Source organism: Stegostoma tigrinum, chromosome 10 (assembly GCF_030684315.1).
Source record: "Stegostoma tigrinum isolate sSteTig4 chromosome 10, sSteTig4.hap1, whole genome shotgun sequence".
NCBI lineage: Eukaryota > Metazoa > Chordata > Chondrichthyes > Orectolobiformes > Stegostomatidae > Stegostoma > Stegostoma tigrinum.
Genome location: NC_081363.1, coordinates 30848370 through 30864875, shown reverse-complemented (window position 1 = coordinate 30864875; position 16506 = coordinate 30848370). Strand labels below are relative to the sequence as shown.

The 16506-nt window shown below is 38.6% G+C and overlaps 1 protein-coding gene across 3 annotated transcripts in view; it reads left to right on the top strand.

The window, feature by feature from the left end:
* pcnx4 (pecanex 4) overlaps window positions 1–12817 on the top strand; it is a 33572-nt gene extending 20755 nt beyond the window's left edge. For all 3 annotated transcript variants that reach the window (XM_048537292.2, XM_048537290.2, XM_048537291.2), the window contains exons 7-11: window positions 3155–3518; window positions 4373–4476; window positions 6873–7933; window positions 8060–8246; window positions 10708–12817. In XM_048537292.2, the coding sequence (XP_048393249.1) occupies window positions 3155–3518; window positions 4373–4476; window positions 6873–7933; window positions 8060–8246; window positions 10708–10959 (1968 nt within the window). In that variant the 3' untranslated portion in view covers window positions 10960–12817. The remainder of the gene's footprint in view (window positions 1–3154; window positions 3519–4372; window positions 4477–6872; window positions 7934–8059; window positions 8247–10707) is intronic.
* The last annotated feature ends 3689 nt before the right edge of the window (window positions 12818–16506 follow it).

Sequence of the window (16506 nt, the reverse complement as noted above, 5' to 3'; positions counted from 1 at the left end):
TTACACTGTGTAAGTATTTAACCTAGCTTTTTACACAGTACGTGCTTTAATTTGTAGGACATAAGTTTCAACATTTTTTATGGTGAGGTCTTAATATTAACTGTGTTCAGAAGTTAGAATCAAACTGCACACAGAGTTACTGAAGTTTGCTTTGACTATACTTATATGTTGAGCAGAGAACTATTTTTAATACTGTTCTTCTTCCAATTGTCCAACAGTCATAACTATCTTGATTTCGTTCTCCTTTACATTTTATTTTGCCTTATTTAAGTTCTTGCAAGGTATCTTGGAATTTTCTATGTTAATGATTTCAAATACAGGGGGTTCTCCTATAACACGTATTCTAGCGACATTAATTAGCTATAACACAACTGACAATTAGGGGAATGTTATTTCTAAAACACATATTGGCTATAATGCAATTCCATCAATGAGCGTTAACATCACCTGAGCATGTGTAATGGGTTAGCACCAAAAGAGACTGTGTCAGCATCATGCGATCATCACATTTTCTGTGAGTACAGTAATGTTTTTGTTTACAAAATTCTGCCATGTTACCCACAAAATGCAAGGACAAAGTGTCAAGAGTGGTAGCAAGAAGTGTCCTGGTGATAACATTGAGGGTGGTGAATGTAAAAGAAAGGCTATAGTAACGGGAAGAAAAGCTAGATGTTATAAAGTGTTTTGAGTGTAATGAGAGAACTCGTGATATATTTCGCATAACAGGAATAAAAATCTTACATGCCATTAGAGACAATGCAGAAAAGAGTAAAGCTGTATTGCTGGAACAAGTCTGAGTGCTAGAAAATCTGAGAGGTCATGGACAAAGGAACTTGAGAAGATGGAGTCGCTTCGAAGTGTGTGGTGTTGAAATGCCCGTCAGCCATGATTTAAATGGCGGAGTGGACTTGATGGGCCAAATGGCCTTACTTCCACTCCTATGTCCTATGGTCTAAGAGCAAATAACAAAGTGGTCTGAGACCACAATAAAACCGAATAGCCTTCTCAATTTATGAAGATCTAACTTAAAAAAAAATGAAAATCCTGCAGATGTGCCTGCCTTTAGTGCTAGCAGCAGTGGCTAATTTGCTGGATTTAAGAACTGCTCTGCTTTCCATAACGTAAAGCTATGTTGTGAAACTGCCAGTGCAGATGAAGAGCATTTCCTCCCATAGTAAAAAGATTAATTGATGAAGAAGGCTACAATTTAGATCACATTTTCAATTTGGATGAGACGGGTTTATACTGGAAATGAATGCTTTCGGGAACCTACATTTCTATGAATGAAACACATGCTCCAGACTTTAAGGTGGCAAAGAATCATATGACTGTGCTGCTGGGTACCAATGCCAATGAGATTTAAAACTTAAGCCTGTGGTGGTGTACTGCTCTGCCAATTTGTGAGTCTTGAAAGGTTAGCTTAAGTCTACTCTAGGTGTTTACTTTAGCTCAAGCAAAAAAGGTTGGATGATGGGACAAATTTTTTCTAATCTTATTGTTGACGTTAGAAGATGTTTTAAGAAAGTACTGCAGGAAAAAAAAAATTTGGATTTTAAGATTCTCTTCATCCTGGATAATGTGCTTAAGCCATCATCCCACCATTGGTGAGCTTTGTGAAAACGTCAAAGTGCTATTTCTACCCTAAACACAATCTGTCTCCTTCAACACATGGACCAGGGTGCAAAAGCAGCTTTTAAAGCTTATTATTTAAGGCGTACATTTATGAGGCTGACTGTAGCCACTGAGGGGGATAAGGACAGTGTTTTTCAATTTTGGAAGAGCTTTAACACCAAGAATGCAATTGACATTATCGTGGAGGCCTGGGATGATGTCAGTAAGAACTGCTTGCATGCAGTTTGACAGAAACTTCTCCCAAATTTTTTCAAGATTTTTAAAACGTTTGACCCATCAGAAGAACTCCCAAGAATCAAAGAACATTTTGTTAATCTTGCAAAACAAGTTGGATTTGAAGAAGTGGAGATTGAGGATGTTGACGAGCTGCTTGAGTCCCACTGTGAAGACCTCTCCACAGCAGATCTACAACAATTTGTCACTGAGGGGTAAGTGGAAGCTGAAGATGAAAAAGTAGTAGTCCAGCATGCAGCACCACTTTTTTATATTGTCTTCTATCCTGAGCGAAATTGAGATGCAGTTGCAGCTGTTAGTGGACAATGAATACAGTGCAGAACACAGCAAGGTAGCAGTTCATGGAATAAAATCTTACTCATGAAAGAAGAGAAAGGGCAAAACAGCAAAACTGGATGTCTTCTTTAAGCCAACACCCAAGAAATAGTTAGAGGACAATGAACCGCAGCCATCCTCTTCTGGATTACCTTTTTTTGTCCTAATCCTGCAACCACAACTGCACCTGAATGTGATGATGATGACCCTCTGCCCCTGCTGAGAGTAACCTTTAAAACCTCCTCCTCCATCAAGGCATCTTGACATTTTTTTCAAAGGGTGTTAAATTTACTTTTATTTCATTATTAGATTTGAATAAAACATTTATTCAAATTGTGCTATCCTTTGTGTTAGGCTTGAGTGATTTCCAAGAGATTTTGAGTTATGTTTTATGGTGGTCTGCCCCACAACCCACTTTTCCCATAGACTCCATTATTTCTATAGTGCAATTTTCTATAACACGAGGTTGCACAAGAATGCAACTGTTGCATTTTCGCAGAACCCCCTGTAAATGCAGAGATAACAAGGTGTAGAACTGGATGAACACAGCAGGCCCAAGCAGCAGAGGAGCAGGAAGGCTGACATTTCGGGCCTACGCCCTTCTTCAGAAATCTCTGAAACATTTTTCACCCCCCTGCGAAGCCTCTGTTATCTCAGATTCTCCAGCATCTGCAGTTCCGGCCATCTCTGAAACAATTTTAACCCCACTGCAAAGCCTCTTTCTTGCTCCTCTGATGCTGCTTGGCCTGCTGTGTTCATCCAACGCTACACCTTGTTATCTGATTCTCCAGCATCTGCAGTTCCTACTACCCCTGTAAATGCAAATGGTTTTAGAACATATTAATTGCATAAAAATAGTTTAAATATTCATAATGAATGTGAAGTTAAAAGGGTGAGAAAAAGTAATTTCTTCAGTCATTCTATTTGAAAATTGGGAAGCTTTATAACTAATATTTTTAATCCCCTTTTGTAGGTTGGTATTATACGAGATCGTTTCTTTCAAGCAACATCCAAGCTCAAATTTGCTTTGACTGTACTTGTCTCCTCCTGGACAGAAAAGAAGCAACGCCGGAAGTCTTCAAGCATTATAATTACATTAAATGTTATTCTGTTCCCTGTTGTCCTGACAATCATTGCTCTTGCTTCAGCACTTTCGGCGCCTTTACTTCCACTGTTTACACTTCCAGTGTTTCTCGTGGGATTTCCAAGACCTAGTAAGACCTGGCCTGGATCTGTGGGTGCTGCTGCATGCATATGTCCTGATTCTGTATATTACCAGCATATGATGCACAACCTGGCAAATGCATTTTCTACAGCATTTTCTGCTGGCAGTTTGGGTAGGTGAAGAATAATTTCATGTTTGAATGTTATTGTTCTTGATCATCTGATCACTTAATATTCCTCAGCTCAGGTAAGTTTTTGATCTACTTTTTCAAGCCAAGGTTAGTTTTGATCAAGTTTTGTTGAACACTGATATTTTGAAGAGATCAAAAGTCCATACAATGGGAGATTAAAGAATTAGTTAACCCATATCCTGGTTATAAACATGAAAACCTGTATCAGATTGATATACTACAACGTGCTTTCACCGTTCGGGATAAAACATTCAATATTGTTATTGCATCAGAGAAGTTTTAACGACTTTCTTCACTTCAGTTGGAAAGGCACCTTGAAAATTGAAACAATTGTATGGGGAGGACTAGTTTATTCATATCAAGTTTTACATCCTGAGATATCCACAAATCCACTGTTGTAACATTAGAGGATGTTACTTATTAAATCTAACTTTTGTTTTATTTTTCATTTCTATTTGTAAATGGTTGTGACACATATTCAGGGTGTAAAGATTCAAAGAAATCATTGTTATTGAGTAGGAGTTCTTTATTTCCGCAAACTCAGTTTATGGGTCATCAGTTCACATTTAAGCATTTAATGCCAGAAGCCAGATGTATTGGAGCTGCATGGGGCGATCCAAGCTTCTTCAATCTTTGATTTAAATTTTTACAGTAAATGTAAGTGTGCTTGTATTGAATTAGTGTTTTATGATACAATATACCCAAAATTGATTCTTTGCTTTTTAAAATAGTATACAGTGGAATTTGTCACAGTATATATATAAATCTTAAACTTACATTTTGTTTTAAAATTCTAGTGTATTCTATGTACTAATTACTAGACACTTTAATTCAAGGGAACCCTTCACCTGGCTCTCATTTCCTGTGCCGCTTCCAGGATCGACTAATGTGGGTCTTGGTTTTGGAGCGCGGTTTTGGCTACTGCTGTATTAGCATTAAGGTAAGAAGGCTTCATACCCCGGATAAAAAGCATTACAGGATTTGTTACAATCCCCGCTGATGATAATAGGGGTGTAGACCCAAAACGTCAGCTTTCTTGTTCCTCTGATGCTGCTTGGCCTGCTGTGTTCATCCAGCGCCACACCTTGTTATCTCAGATTCTCCAGCATCTGCAGTTCCTACTATCTCTGATGATAATAGTCGGCAGATTCAGATCCCAGTTTAGTTACTATTGTGGTTTGTTACTGAACATTTTCACACAAGAATGCCAATGTCCTTTATCAAAGGAACACAAAATTAAAACAGAAAAAATAGATTCAGCCGAATTCATCCCGATATCATCTATAGTCATTTAAACCTAGTAAAGTATCAATCTTGTTTTAACTCTTTTTCTTAACCAACTCTTCATAATGTTGATGGCTGAAACTTCCTTCCAGATCTGAGACCATGCAACTTCTGCGCAAATTCTCATAGGTTGAAGATTACGCAAAATAATCTGAATTTCTGTTGATATGAAACTTCTGAACTGAAACCTGTTTCTTCTGAACTAAACGCAAACTGCTCAAGGCACCTGCCGTTGTTTTTCTGTGTGTCATAAAACCCAGCACTATAGACACTTAATCAGTTGACAGATTCAATACAGTGTGGAGCTGGAGGAACACAGATGTTGTTCTTCCAATTTTCGTGTGGCCGCATTGTGACATTGGAGGCAGCTCAGGATGGACATGTCGTCAAGGGGGTGGGTCAGAACCCTTCATCAGGACTGGGAGGGGGGAGCTCAGAAATAAATTGGGAGGGTAGGGCAGAAGTACTAGATTTCAACTGGCAATTTTAACCCACAATTTTCTCACAAATGCTAAGTTGCTAACAGAAGGGGAAATTTAACATTTTTACTTTCCAGAAAAATACTTTTTTTTCCCCCTGTATTGTTTTCTGGACTACTTGCTCATCACAGGTTTTGGAGCTATAGTAGCAAACTAGGAGCAATCTATTGGTGTATTATTCTGCCAAACTCATGCTGCACAGGGAAACCATCCCAAGTAAAGAGATAAAATAAAGTTAGAGATAATGGGAACTGCAGATGCTGGAGAATCCAAGATAACAAAGTGTGGGGCTAGATGAACACAGCAGGCCAAGATAAAGTCAGCCTTTTTTTCCCTTTTCTCATAAAAATTATTTTACAAATATTTTAAAACTTTCTTGGTAGAAAGCACACGGCATATTCTAAGAATAATGGGGAACCAATGATCTAGTGAGAATGAGAAACGTTAAAGAAAAAATTAATATGATTGCGACAGCAATTTTCTAACTTATTTGTAAGCATGCCCATATTTATTACAACGCTTCCTTCACTCTTTTAGGGTCTGAGTGAAAACTAGTGTATCAACACTTCACCTGCACTTCCAAGAATCTAGTCTATTGCATTCGCTGCTCACAATGTGGTCTCCTCTACACTGGGGAAATGAAACATAGACTTGGTGACAGCTTTGCAGAACATCTACATTCTGCTCGCAAAGAAAGACCCTGAACTACCTGTTGCCTGCCACTTCAATACATCACTTTGCTCCCGGGTCAATATCTCTATCTTCGGCTTGCTAGTGTTCCAGTGAAGCCCAGTGCAAGCTGGAGGAACAATACCTCATTTTCCACTTGGGGAACCTACAGCCCTCCAGACTCAATATTGAGTTCAATAATTTTAGGGCCTAAACTCCCCCATGTCCCAGCCCCCATCCCGCACATCAGGTCTTGTTACCACATAGCCTTCCACTACACACCCCCCCGTTGTTAGGCACCAACAGTCCCCATTAACAACTATTCACCCTCCCAGCCTGATCATTAGCAACTCCTTTGTATGTCCAACTGTCTTTCTCTCTCTTTGGGCTTTATCCTATCATTTACTTCCTACCCCACCCACCTCCCTATTTTCTGCATATAAACTGCTGTTTTCCCAGCCACCATCAGTTCTGAGGAAGGGTCACCAGACCTGAAACGTTAACTCTGTTTTCTCCTCCACACATGCTGCCAGACCTGCTGAGCTTTTCCAGCAATTTTGTTCTTGTTCCTGAAATTCACATAATTGGAGTTAGTAAATTTGTTTGTTGAAGCCTGCAGTATTAGTCACAAGCGTCCACACAGGGAAGAAAGAATGTGAAGGATAGTCAGTTTGATCTGTATTTTATTTCTCTCACCCACATACTGAATGGCATTGGTGGATGTTTGGTCAGCCAAGAATGATGTGAATTGGAGTAAATGGTGAATTAAAAAGTTTTCCAATTAAAATTATAATAGTGTACTGGAGTCTGATTTCATGATTATGTCATACTTACATTTTCTTATTGAATGTTCATATTTTGATTAACTTTTTTAATATTTAGTGTGAAATTACTGTTTTGTCAGGGATTAGAGCTACAAGAAACATCGTGCCACACTGCTGAAGCTCGACGGGTTGATGAGGTGTTTGAGATGGCCTTTGAACAAGAAGACCAAGCAAAAACTTGCCCTATAAACCAGCATCTTGGCAACATCTTGACTCCGTGTGCAGTACTACCAGTAGAAGTTTACTCTGATGCACGGAATATTTTAACAGGAATCATTGACACTCATGAAAATTTAAAACAGATAAAGGAAGATTTTGCCAAAGTTTTCATTTGGGTGCTTTTACGTTCGACTAATAAGTCAAAATCTTGTCAAAATAGACAAGACATCCAGCCATTACAACAAAATAGAACCTGGTCAGATGAGTGTACACTTACTTCAGTACAAACAGAATCTTCTACAAGTCCCAAAGATTCCAGCATAAATTCAGAAACATTTAATGAATGGTCAGATGGTGATATATTTGAACTGGAATCCATTGGAAGAAAGACTAGAATAAGTTTAGTTAAAAACATGATAGATATGCAACAAAGGAGTACAAAACCTATAGTAACATGCATTCCAGGGAGCCTTGAAACACGAAGTTTATCTCCTGATATAAATGAAGAATTACCAAAAAACACTCCTACATATGGGCTTCCTGCTATTGACAAAGGCGAAAAGAGACTTATGGGAAGTGGTAACCGAGAAATAGCCCCACTGGTTGTTTTCAGTTCTCCTTATTCAAGTAAGCTTAAAGTGCCAGAAAATTGGAGATCAGGACCATTCCCTTCTCTACAGCTCCAAAAATTGTTGAAATCCTTTCCTGATGATTGGTATTCATTTGTTCTTACTCTTATGGATGTTGTCCAATCTGATGAAAAATCTTCTATTATCTTTGAAGTGAAAGGAGATAAGACTTTGAGAGCGATGTATGCCCAGGTGGTGATGTCTTGTTACGGCATAATGTTAGGAACAGACTCTACAATCCCAAGCCCTAATCAAGTCTTCAAAGTGTATTCTGGTGATATACCTTGGTCCTTGGGCTTAGATTGGCTGACCCAAAAGCCAGAACTGCTTGCACTTGCACTAAAAGCATTCAGGTAATTAAAAGAACTGTTGTTATGAATCCGTGGCTAACTGATAAAACTGCAATTTGTTGCATGTAGCTACATGGGTGAATTTACTAAATGCAGAATCTGCTCATGGTGAATTATTTCTTTTTATAGATACACCTTCAAATTGATGTTTGACAAAGCCAGCCTGGGCCCCGTTGAAGACTTTGTTGAGTTGGTAAATTATTTAGAAGAATATGAGAGAGACTGGTTCATTGGTATGATGTCAGAGTCTGAGTGGCAACAGGCTGTACTGCAGGAAAAGCCTTACCTCTTCTCTTTGGGATATGACCCGAGTTTGGTAAGTCCATCTGATACTACACCAGTCTGACTTAACAGGCAGCAGTCCTGTCTCTGACTCGGATGCAACTGAGATTTTCTGCAGTTTTTTTCTGTCGGGGTGAGCATGTCAGGTAGTAAGTAACACACCACTGACATTGGCAGGATAACTCACTGGATTGCCTACAAGTCAGCTCATTAAGAGTTGAGACTTGAGGGAGAGAGAGAGTCGGTCACTCTGTCACAGGTTACAATGTTTTTGGGTCCTAAAGTCTGCTAGTCGAAGCATGAGAAGGTAAGTCTATCTTTTTCTCCCCCTTCTCATTAGGTGGGGAATTTGTTTGGGGCAGGTGCTGGTACCAAGAAAATTGGGGCAAAGGCAGGAGGTTGACGTTTACAGGCAGTTTGCTATGCCCATTCTGCCATTGTCTCTTGCATATTGAAATAAATACACTAAAAAAGTACTTAGATTGGATCACCTCGCCCACCAGCATGATCCTGGAATAGTATATCATTTTGTTGAGAAAAGAAAGATGTACTAATGCATGACATGATCAGGGTAGATTTGAAGAGACTAACCCACACACGTTTGCTATACTAGAGATTCCGCTCTTCAAGAAAATTGGAAAATGGCAGGCTTAGAGGGAACATGGAAGTCTAAGATTCTTTCAGAAGTTCAGTCTGACTGGTCCCAGCTCCAGTTCTGTCCTGATCTGGCTTCAAACCTCATATATGATTCATTGCTAAGATTCCTCATTTTCAGTTTAGGAACATTTCCGCATATGCCTCTTTCCCACTATAATATATCTTTATCACTTCAGAGTGCATTTTACCCCTAAAAGGTTTTCTTTATTGGTGAAGTCACCAGCAGACCTAAAACTATAATTTCACCAGAACGCTAACTCCTACTTCAAACCTTTAAAGTTGACATTTGTTGTCAATGACTGGCTCATTTTAATAACATATCAATATCAAATCCTACATTTTAAATGGCTTTTCTACAATATTTTCTCACCTGTGTCCTAGCAGGCACACCATGCTCTACTGACTCATTTAGTATGATCCATCTCCCATTTTAATCAACAGATCTACATTATCCTCCTAACCTAATTTTATTCATTAGCAGAAAGTGTTTTCAAAATCGCACGTTAACATGCCTTTTGTCACAATCCTATCTGAAAAAGCATTTTGGAACGTTTGAAGTTTCATAAATGTAAGACTTTTATTTTCAAAATACCCATTTGACTATTTTTATCAATAGTCAATAGGCTTTTACCAAGCCACAGACTCGTGTTGAGCACTCAATGAAAATATTAAAGGGTTAAATTAATATACAAAATATATAAAGCAGAGCTATAATAGTGCCCATTGGTACTTATGATAGTAAATCTTAGCATTTCTTTGTAATGCTTTGCTGATAATGTATTGTCAGTATTACTTTTAAACCTTTTTGGTAATGAAAACATTTAGTTAAAAATATATATTAGAGTTTTTTTTTGAGACTAAATAAGTGGTATATTTTAACTTTGTACTTTTAGTCCAAATTGTCAGGATGATGGCTTATTTTCAAGTCTGAGAGGTGGCACAGTGGTCAGTACTGCTCCCTCATAGCACCAGGGAAGCAGGTTCAATTCCAGCTTTCAGTGACTGTGTGGAGTTTGCATGTTCTTGTGTTTGCATGAGTTTCCTTCCAGTGTTCAGGTTAGGTGAATTAGCTATGCTCACTTCCTACGTAGTATCCAGAGACTTGTGGGTGAGGTGGATTAGCCGTGGTGTATAGGAGTTAGGGGGCTAGGGTGAGGGTGCATAGTCTTGGTGGAATGCTGAGTGTCAGTTCAGATTTGACAAATGGCCTATTTTCACACTGTAGGGATTCTGCAGCTTCTATGACTCGAACATCATTTATTGGTTCGTTAATCTGTCTTTGAATTCATTGACCTATAACTAAACTACTCCGTTTAAATATATACATTTCTACAGTTATGTTTGATTATTTTGCTCCCGAGGAGAAAAAGAAAATGTTTGCAAACATGTCCAACTGTTTGAAGTACTGTCATTGCTATTATGTCGATAATCAAGGCAGGAAATTTGCAGACAGCTAGATTTGGCAAATGAGTGGTGTTGCTGGAGGAAAAAGTTGATTAGATTGAGCTGTGCTTTAAACAGTGGCATAGAAAGGTGGGAGTGCCTTAATCCTCATTCAAATGCTGGCATTTCTAACACTCTAGTGCATGATGAATAAAACGTGAACTTTTAAGCATTTTCATTTAGAGAAAACAGTGCTAGACAGTCAAATTGGCGTCTTATTTTCCATCGATACAATTTTGCTGTACAAATCCTGAAACAAGTAAAATTGTATGGTTTTGCTTAAGAAATCATTTCTGTAACAAATTACTTGCCCGTATAATTTTGTTACGGTAACATTTAAACATTATTTTTCTTTGTTTTCAGAGGAGTTAAGACTATTTTATTTGTCCTTGCAGAGTACATATACTGGACGTGTGCTGTCACTGCAGGAAATGTTGTTGCAGGTTGGCAGACTGAATGCAGAAGCAATAAGAGGCCAGTGGGCCAACCTATCATGGGAACTTCTTTATGCCACAAATGATGATGAGGAGCGATACAGTATACAAGCACATCCTGTATTACTGAGAAATTTAACAGTACAGTCAGCAGATCCTCCCCTTGGCTATCCAATTTATTCATCTACGCCGATCCACGTGCCTTTGTTGTAGAGAATTGCAAGTTCTAATTAGTGTTCAACACATAATGCCATGGAAGAAATTAAAGAAAAATGTTGCCCTTACTTATAAATTGAGTTTGGCATTTTGTACAAATGCCCAGTTTGGACTGGTAAAAATCGTTGCTTAGGCAGGGACTGTCATTATTCAACTATGCAAAACTTGAACTTATTGCCAGGATTTTAAAAAAATATTCCAAATGACTCTTAATTAGTGGAATTTTACAGTTTTTTTTGTATTCCTGATACCAAAGTGGGAGGTATCAGTAATGAAACATCAACTAAAATACTATGCTGCAAGTCTTGTTGCAAAGTACATGGTTGCTAGAGGCTGGAAGTGTGAAACCTCCATGTTTTAAAAGTAAGCCAAAACATGGATTAAGACTATGAAGATTGTGAGAACTGTGAACCTATATCCAAGCATTTCCCACTAGCTTTGAAGAGGAGAATGTATGTTATAAACTACTTTGTGTCATATTCAACATATATTCAGATGTTGAATTTGTAAAAGTATGGCAGCTTAAAGAAAAATTTATAACGAGATATATTTATAAAATGTCATTGTAAAGTATCATTCAACTATATATGTGTAGTTATATGGAGTACAAGAATTAGCCATAAAGATTTTCTATTCAGAGAAAAAAAAGACCTTTTGCCATGAGTTACCAGTGAAGTGCTGAAAATGTTTATTCATTTTGATTAAAGCCAATTGGGAGGTATTAAGTTAATGGTAATAAGTTAATGGAGATATTTGATTGAGTTTTCAGATTCTCAATGTGGAAACGTCCAAGTAAAATAAATTTTGAAGTGATGTTAAAATACTGCATTGCCATGCTGGAATTACATCAACTCACTTTGAAAATAGTATATGTATGTATTTTTCAGTTTTTTTTGTAAAAATAAGGGTTTATGGTAGTTAATTTGGGAAAAGTATTGAATTTTTTTTGTTCTGTGAATTATAAATTTTAGAAAATCTAACATGTTGGTGGGCTGATAAGCTGACACTGAGGCCCATAAGGAGAGCATTTGGATTGATTATGTTCACTGAAAGGGAAGATCAGACGAGCTGCGTAAGATCCATGGTGGCTACTAGCACAAGTCAATGAGACATTAGTAGCAACCTGTTAGTAGTCTGACTGACTAATAGCAAAAAAAATAATGTTTTTTTGAAGAAGTACAAAACATGAAATCGTAGAACAAGTTGTTCTTTTGCTAATCAATTACATTGTTAAATGGATTGTTCGTACAAGAATATTGCAGAGTTCCAGAAGTCTGAACTTTTTGAAATGTGCACACAAACATTTCTCAAGCAACCATGCAAGAAATTGTTAAAAAGCAAGTCGTGTGGATGCTAGAAATCTGAAATAAAGAGTGCTAGAAAAACTGAAGTAAGTTTGGCACCATCTGTGGATAGTTAACATTTTGAGTCAAATAAGACTCTGTCTGAGTGTCACTTCTTTGAGTTGATTGTGACTGGTCCAGAGCTATAATGTGAATTCCTGTTTCTCTCTATACAGATGTTTCCAGACCTGCTGAGCTTTTCCAAAATTTTATTACGCAAAGATTGTTTTGAACAGGATTAAACTTCAATTGTGCCAATTTTTAAAGTGCTGCGTAATATGAACTGGTTAGTGTGCATAATCTTCTATTTCTTTCAATATCCCTTGACGCACATGCATTTTAAAAATTTTAAGTCCTGATTTCCAAATGAATAATACATTTTTGGGTATAGTTTATTGTATATTAAATAATTCAGTCATAGGGAAGATATGTAGAACTGTATTTCATATTTTAACTGACTTTTCCAGTTATAGATTTGTATAGAGTCCTTTACTGTTATGTAAACTACTAAAATCAAAGCTTAATTATTTCTAATTTTACAAGTTTAAAATTATATTTGACAAGTGTGGCTGGAATGTTAAATAAAATCATATTGAAACATAGAAAATAGAAGCAGGAGTAGACATTGTTCCAGCTTTTGCCTCATACACTTTGATCCCTTTAGCCCTAAGAACTATATCTCTCTCTTGAAGGTCAGAAGTCACATCAGGTTCAGTTGAAAATACAAACCTTTGCAGCCTCAGTCTACACTAACACCCGAAGAAGCGCTAAGGCTCTGCAAGTTTGAGTTTTCAACTAAACCTGTTGGCCTATAGAACCTGGTGTCGTGTGATTTCTGACCTTGTCCACCCCGACACCTCCACATCATATCACCTCAAAAACATTCAATGTTTCATCCTCAGCTGCTTTCTATGATTTCACAGGCTTACCACTCAGATGAAGATAAATATGTTTTCACCAAAGTCCCAGAATGGCGGGACTATCATATGTTGAAAGATTGGAGCGACTGGGCTTGTACACACTTGAGTTTAGAAGGATGAGAGGGGATCTGATTGAAGTGTATAAGATTATTAAGGGATTGGACACTCTGGAGGCAGGAAGCATGTTTCCGCTGATGGGTGAGTCCAGAACCAGAGGACACAGTTTAAAAATAAGGGGTAGGCCATTTAGAACAGAGTTGAGGAAAAACCTCTTCACCCAGAGAGTGGTGGATATATGGGATGCTGTGCCCCAGAAGGCAGTGGAGGCCAACTCTCTGGATACTTTCAAGAAAGAGATAGAGATAGATAGAGCTCTTAAAGATAGTGGAATCAAGGGTTATGGGGATAAGGTAGGAACAGGATACTGATTGTGGATGATCAGCCATGATCATAATGAATGGTGGTGCTGGCTCGAAGGGCCGAATGGCCTACTCCAGCACCTATTGTCTATTGACTTGAATGGCCTCTTCTGTATCCTTAAACTGGCCTCTGATCAGGGAGCCCAGAACCATTGAGAACATCCTTTCTACATTAGAATTTAATAGATTCGTATGAGTTCTCCCCTCTTCTATACCCATGTGGATATAGTTCTAACTGATTCAATCTCTTTTCATGTGTCAGTACACACACACACACACACACACACACACACACACACACACAATCAAATAACGAGATTAAAAACTACACACACTGCTCTCCAGGCAGAGTCTCATGAATGCCCTGCAGTTAGATATGTTAGGACACAGCTTTGAATCAGGTTGCACTTGAACTCACGTACACCAGCAATTGCAGCAAGACATTCCAGCTCCTGTACTCAAATCGTCTTGCTACAAAGGCCATCATATTATTTCACTGCTGCACCTTCACGCTGATTTTCAGCAACTGTTGTTAGAGGACATCTCGTTCTCACTGTCATTCAGAACATCTTTCTCTGTTTTTGCTACCAAAATGGATAACTTCATATTTATCCATACTGTATTTATCTGCTATGTATTCTCCTCACAGTTCATCTTCCCACCCACCTTGTATTGTCTGCAAACTACATTTAGTTCCCTCAACTAAATCACATATAATAGCGAATAGCTGGGGACCAAGCATGGCAGCATTCCACTAGTCACTGACTATCACGCAGAATGACCCATTTACTCCCATTTCCTTTCTGCCAACCAGTTCTCTATCCACATCGTTACACTACTCCGATCCCATGTGCTTTAATTTTATATGTGGGACATTGTCAAATTCCCTTTGAAAGTCCAAGTAAACTATACCTACTGGTTTAAAATTTGTTGTAGTTGAGGCTATAGACATGCTCACCAAGCCCATGGGTTTGGTTGCAAATGTTTCATTACCCTGCTAAGTAACATCATCAGTGTACCTCCAATGAAGCATTGGTGTTCCATCCCACTTGTTGCTTATGTGCCTCAGTTTGTTGGGGTGATGGAACTCCATCAAACACATTGAATTCGACCCTGTGCACAAATCACTGTGAAACAGAGCTGGAAGTGGTTCCAAACACTCCACAAACTGAGGCATATACATAACCAGCAGGACAAAACACCAACATCACCAGAGGTGGACTGACGATGTTACCTAGGAGTGTGACAAAACGTTTGCAACCAAACCCACTGGTTCAGCAAGCATGTCTACAACCACATCTAGTGGTTCCTCCTTATCAACTCTACTGATTACAGAGAAAACCGTAAATGCTAGATCTGTGGAGTAGTAGCATGGAACAAGAGTATTGAAAACAACAGCTGAGGATTTGGAGGTTTACTTACCTGTGAATGGAGTCACCTCCCTGCAATACACATGTTTCACTCAGTCAACTGCTCGCAACTGAACTGCAGGATAAAAGTGACATCACAGAAAATAGTCAGTTGATTGGCTACTAAGGAACTACCTTAGGCACAAATGCTAAAAACAGTAATCATTCTGAATATATTTAGAATTAATTGAGAACAACCAGGGACAAGAAAAGAATAGAGAGACTAAAGTTAAGGTAAAGGGAGAATCTTTAAAGATTAAATAATTAGAAAAGTTAGCCTGACTTGTTAAGCTATATGCAGAGACTGGGACTTTTATGCCCCCGAAGAAATAGAAGCTGAGAGGTGACCCTCACGAAGGGTATGAAACATGAATCATGAAGGGTGTAAATAAGGTGAATGGTCAAGGTCTTTTTCCAAGAGTACAGGCCATAAGTTTAAGGTAAGAGGTGCAAGATTTAAAAGCGACCTGAGGGACAACTTTTTTCCATACAGAGGGCGGTACATATACAGAATGAGCTGCCAGAGGAAGTGGTAGAGGTAGGTACAATTACAACATTTAAATGACATTTGGGCAGGTAAATGGATAGGAAAGGTTTAGAGGGATATGGGGCTGGGTAGGGTGGAGTGGGGTAAGTACGGAAGAAGAAAGGAGGAATGACAGTGGTAGGCAATTTGTTTGTTAGGGAAAAAAGACAGGCATTTCTGCAGCCATAGACATGACTCCAGTTTGGCATACTGCCTCCCTGGTGCCAGGATAAGGGATGTCACTGGATAGCTGTGGGCCTCCTGAAGGTAGAGGGTGATAAATCAGAGGTCACGGTACACATTTGTATTAACAATACAGATAGAATGACAAGTCTTGCATCAAGAATTTAGGGGGTAAGCAGTAGGCTAAAGAACAGATCCTTACAAGATTTTACTCTCTCCCAGTGCCACGTGCAAGCAAGCATCCAAAGAAAGCAAATCAACAGGTACAAGGGAAACAAATCAATGAGGCCCTGCTGATATCCTCTGGCTATACACACAGACTGCACTTTTGACCCCAAATGCATCTTTACTCTTTCTCTTGATGTACTTAATATCTTGGGATACTTCCAAACTTATGATGTTTGTCTCTTGAATTTCATTTTTAATACCCTCCCCAACATAGCCACTACAGTTTGGAGGTTTCTATACAACCTCCCACTATTATTTTCTGCTCCCTTTGTGCTTGAGCTCTACACATACAGATTCCACTTCACCAAACCCAATATCTTTCCTCACTACTGCACTGATATCCTGTTTAACCAGCAATGCTACCCCAAAACCTTTTCCTCTCTGTCCTTCCTATAAACTGAATCCCTGGATTTTCAGTCCCCATCCCTAGTCACATCCCCATGATCCCAAACACTACAGTATCCATTTAATCTAACAGCATGACTAATTCATCCACTTCATTGTGCATGTTTCCAC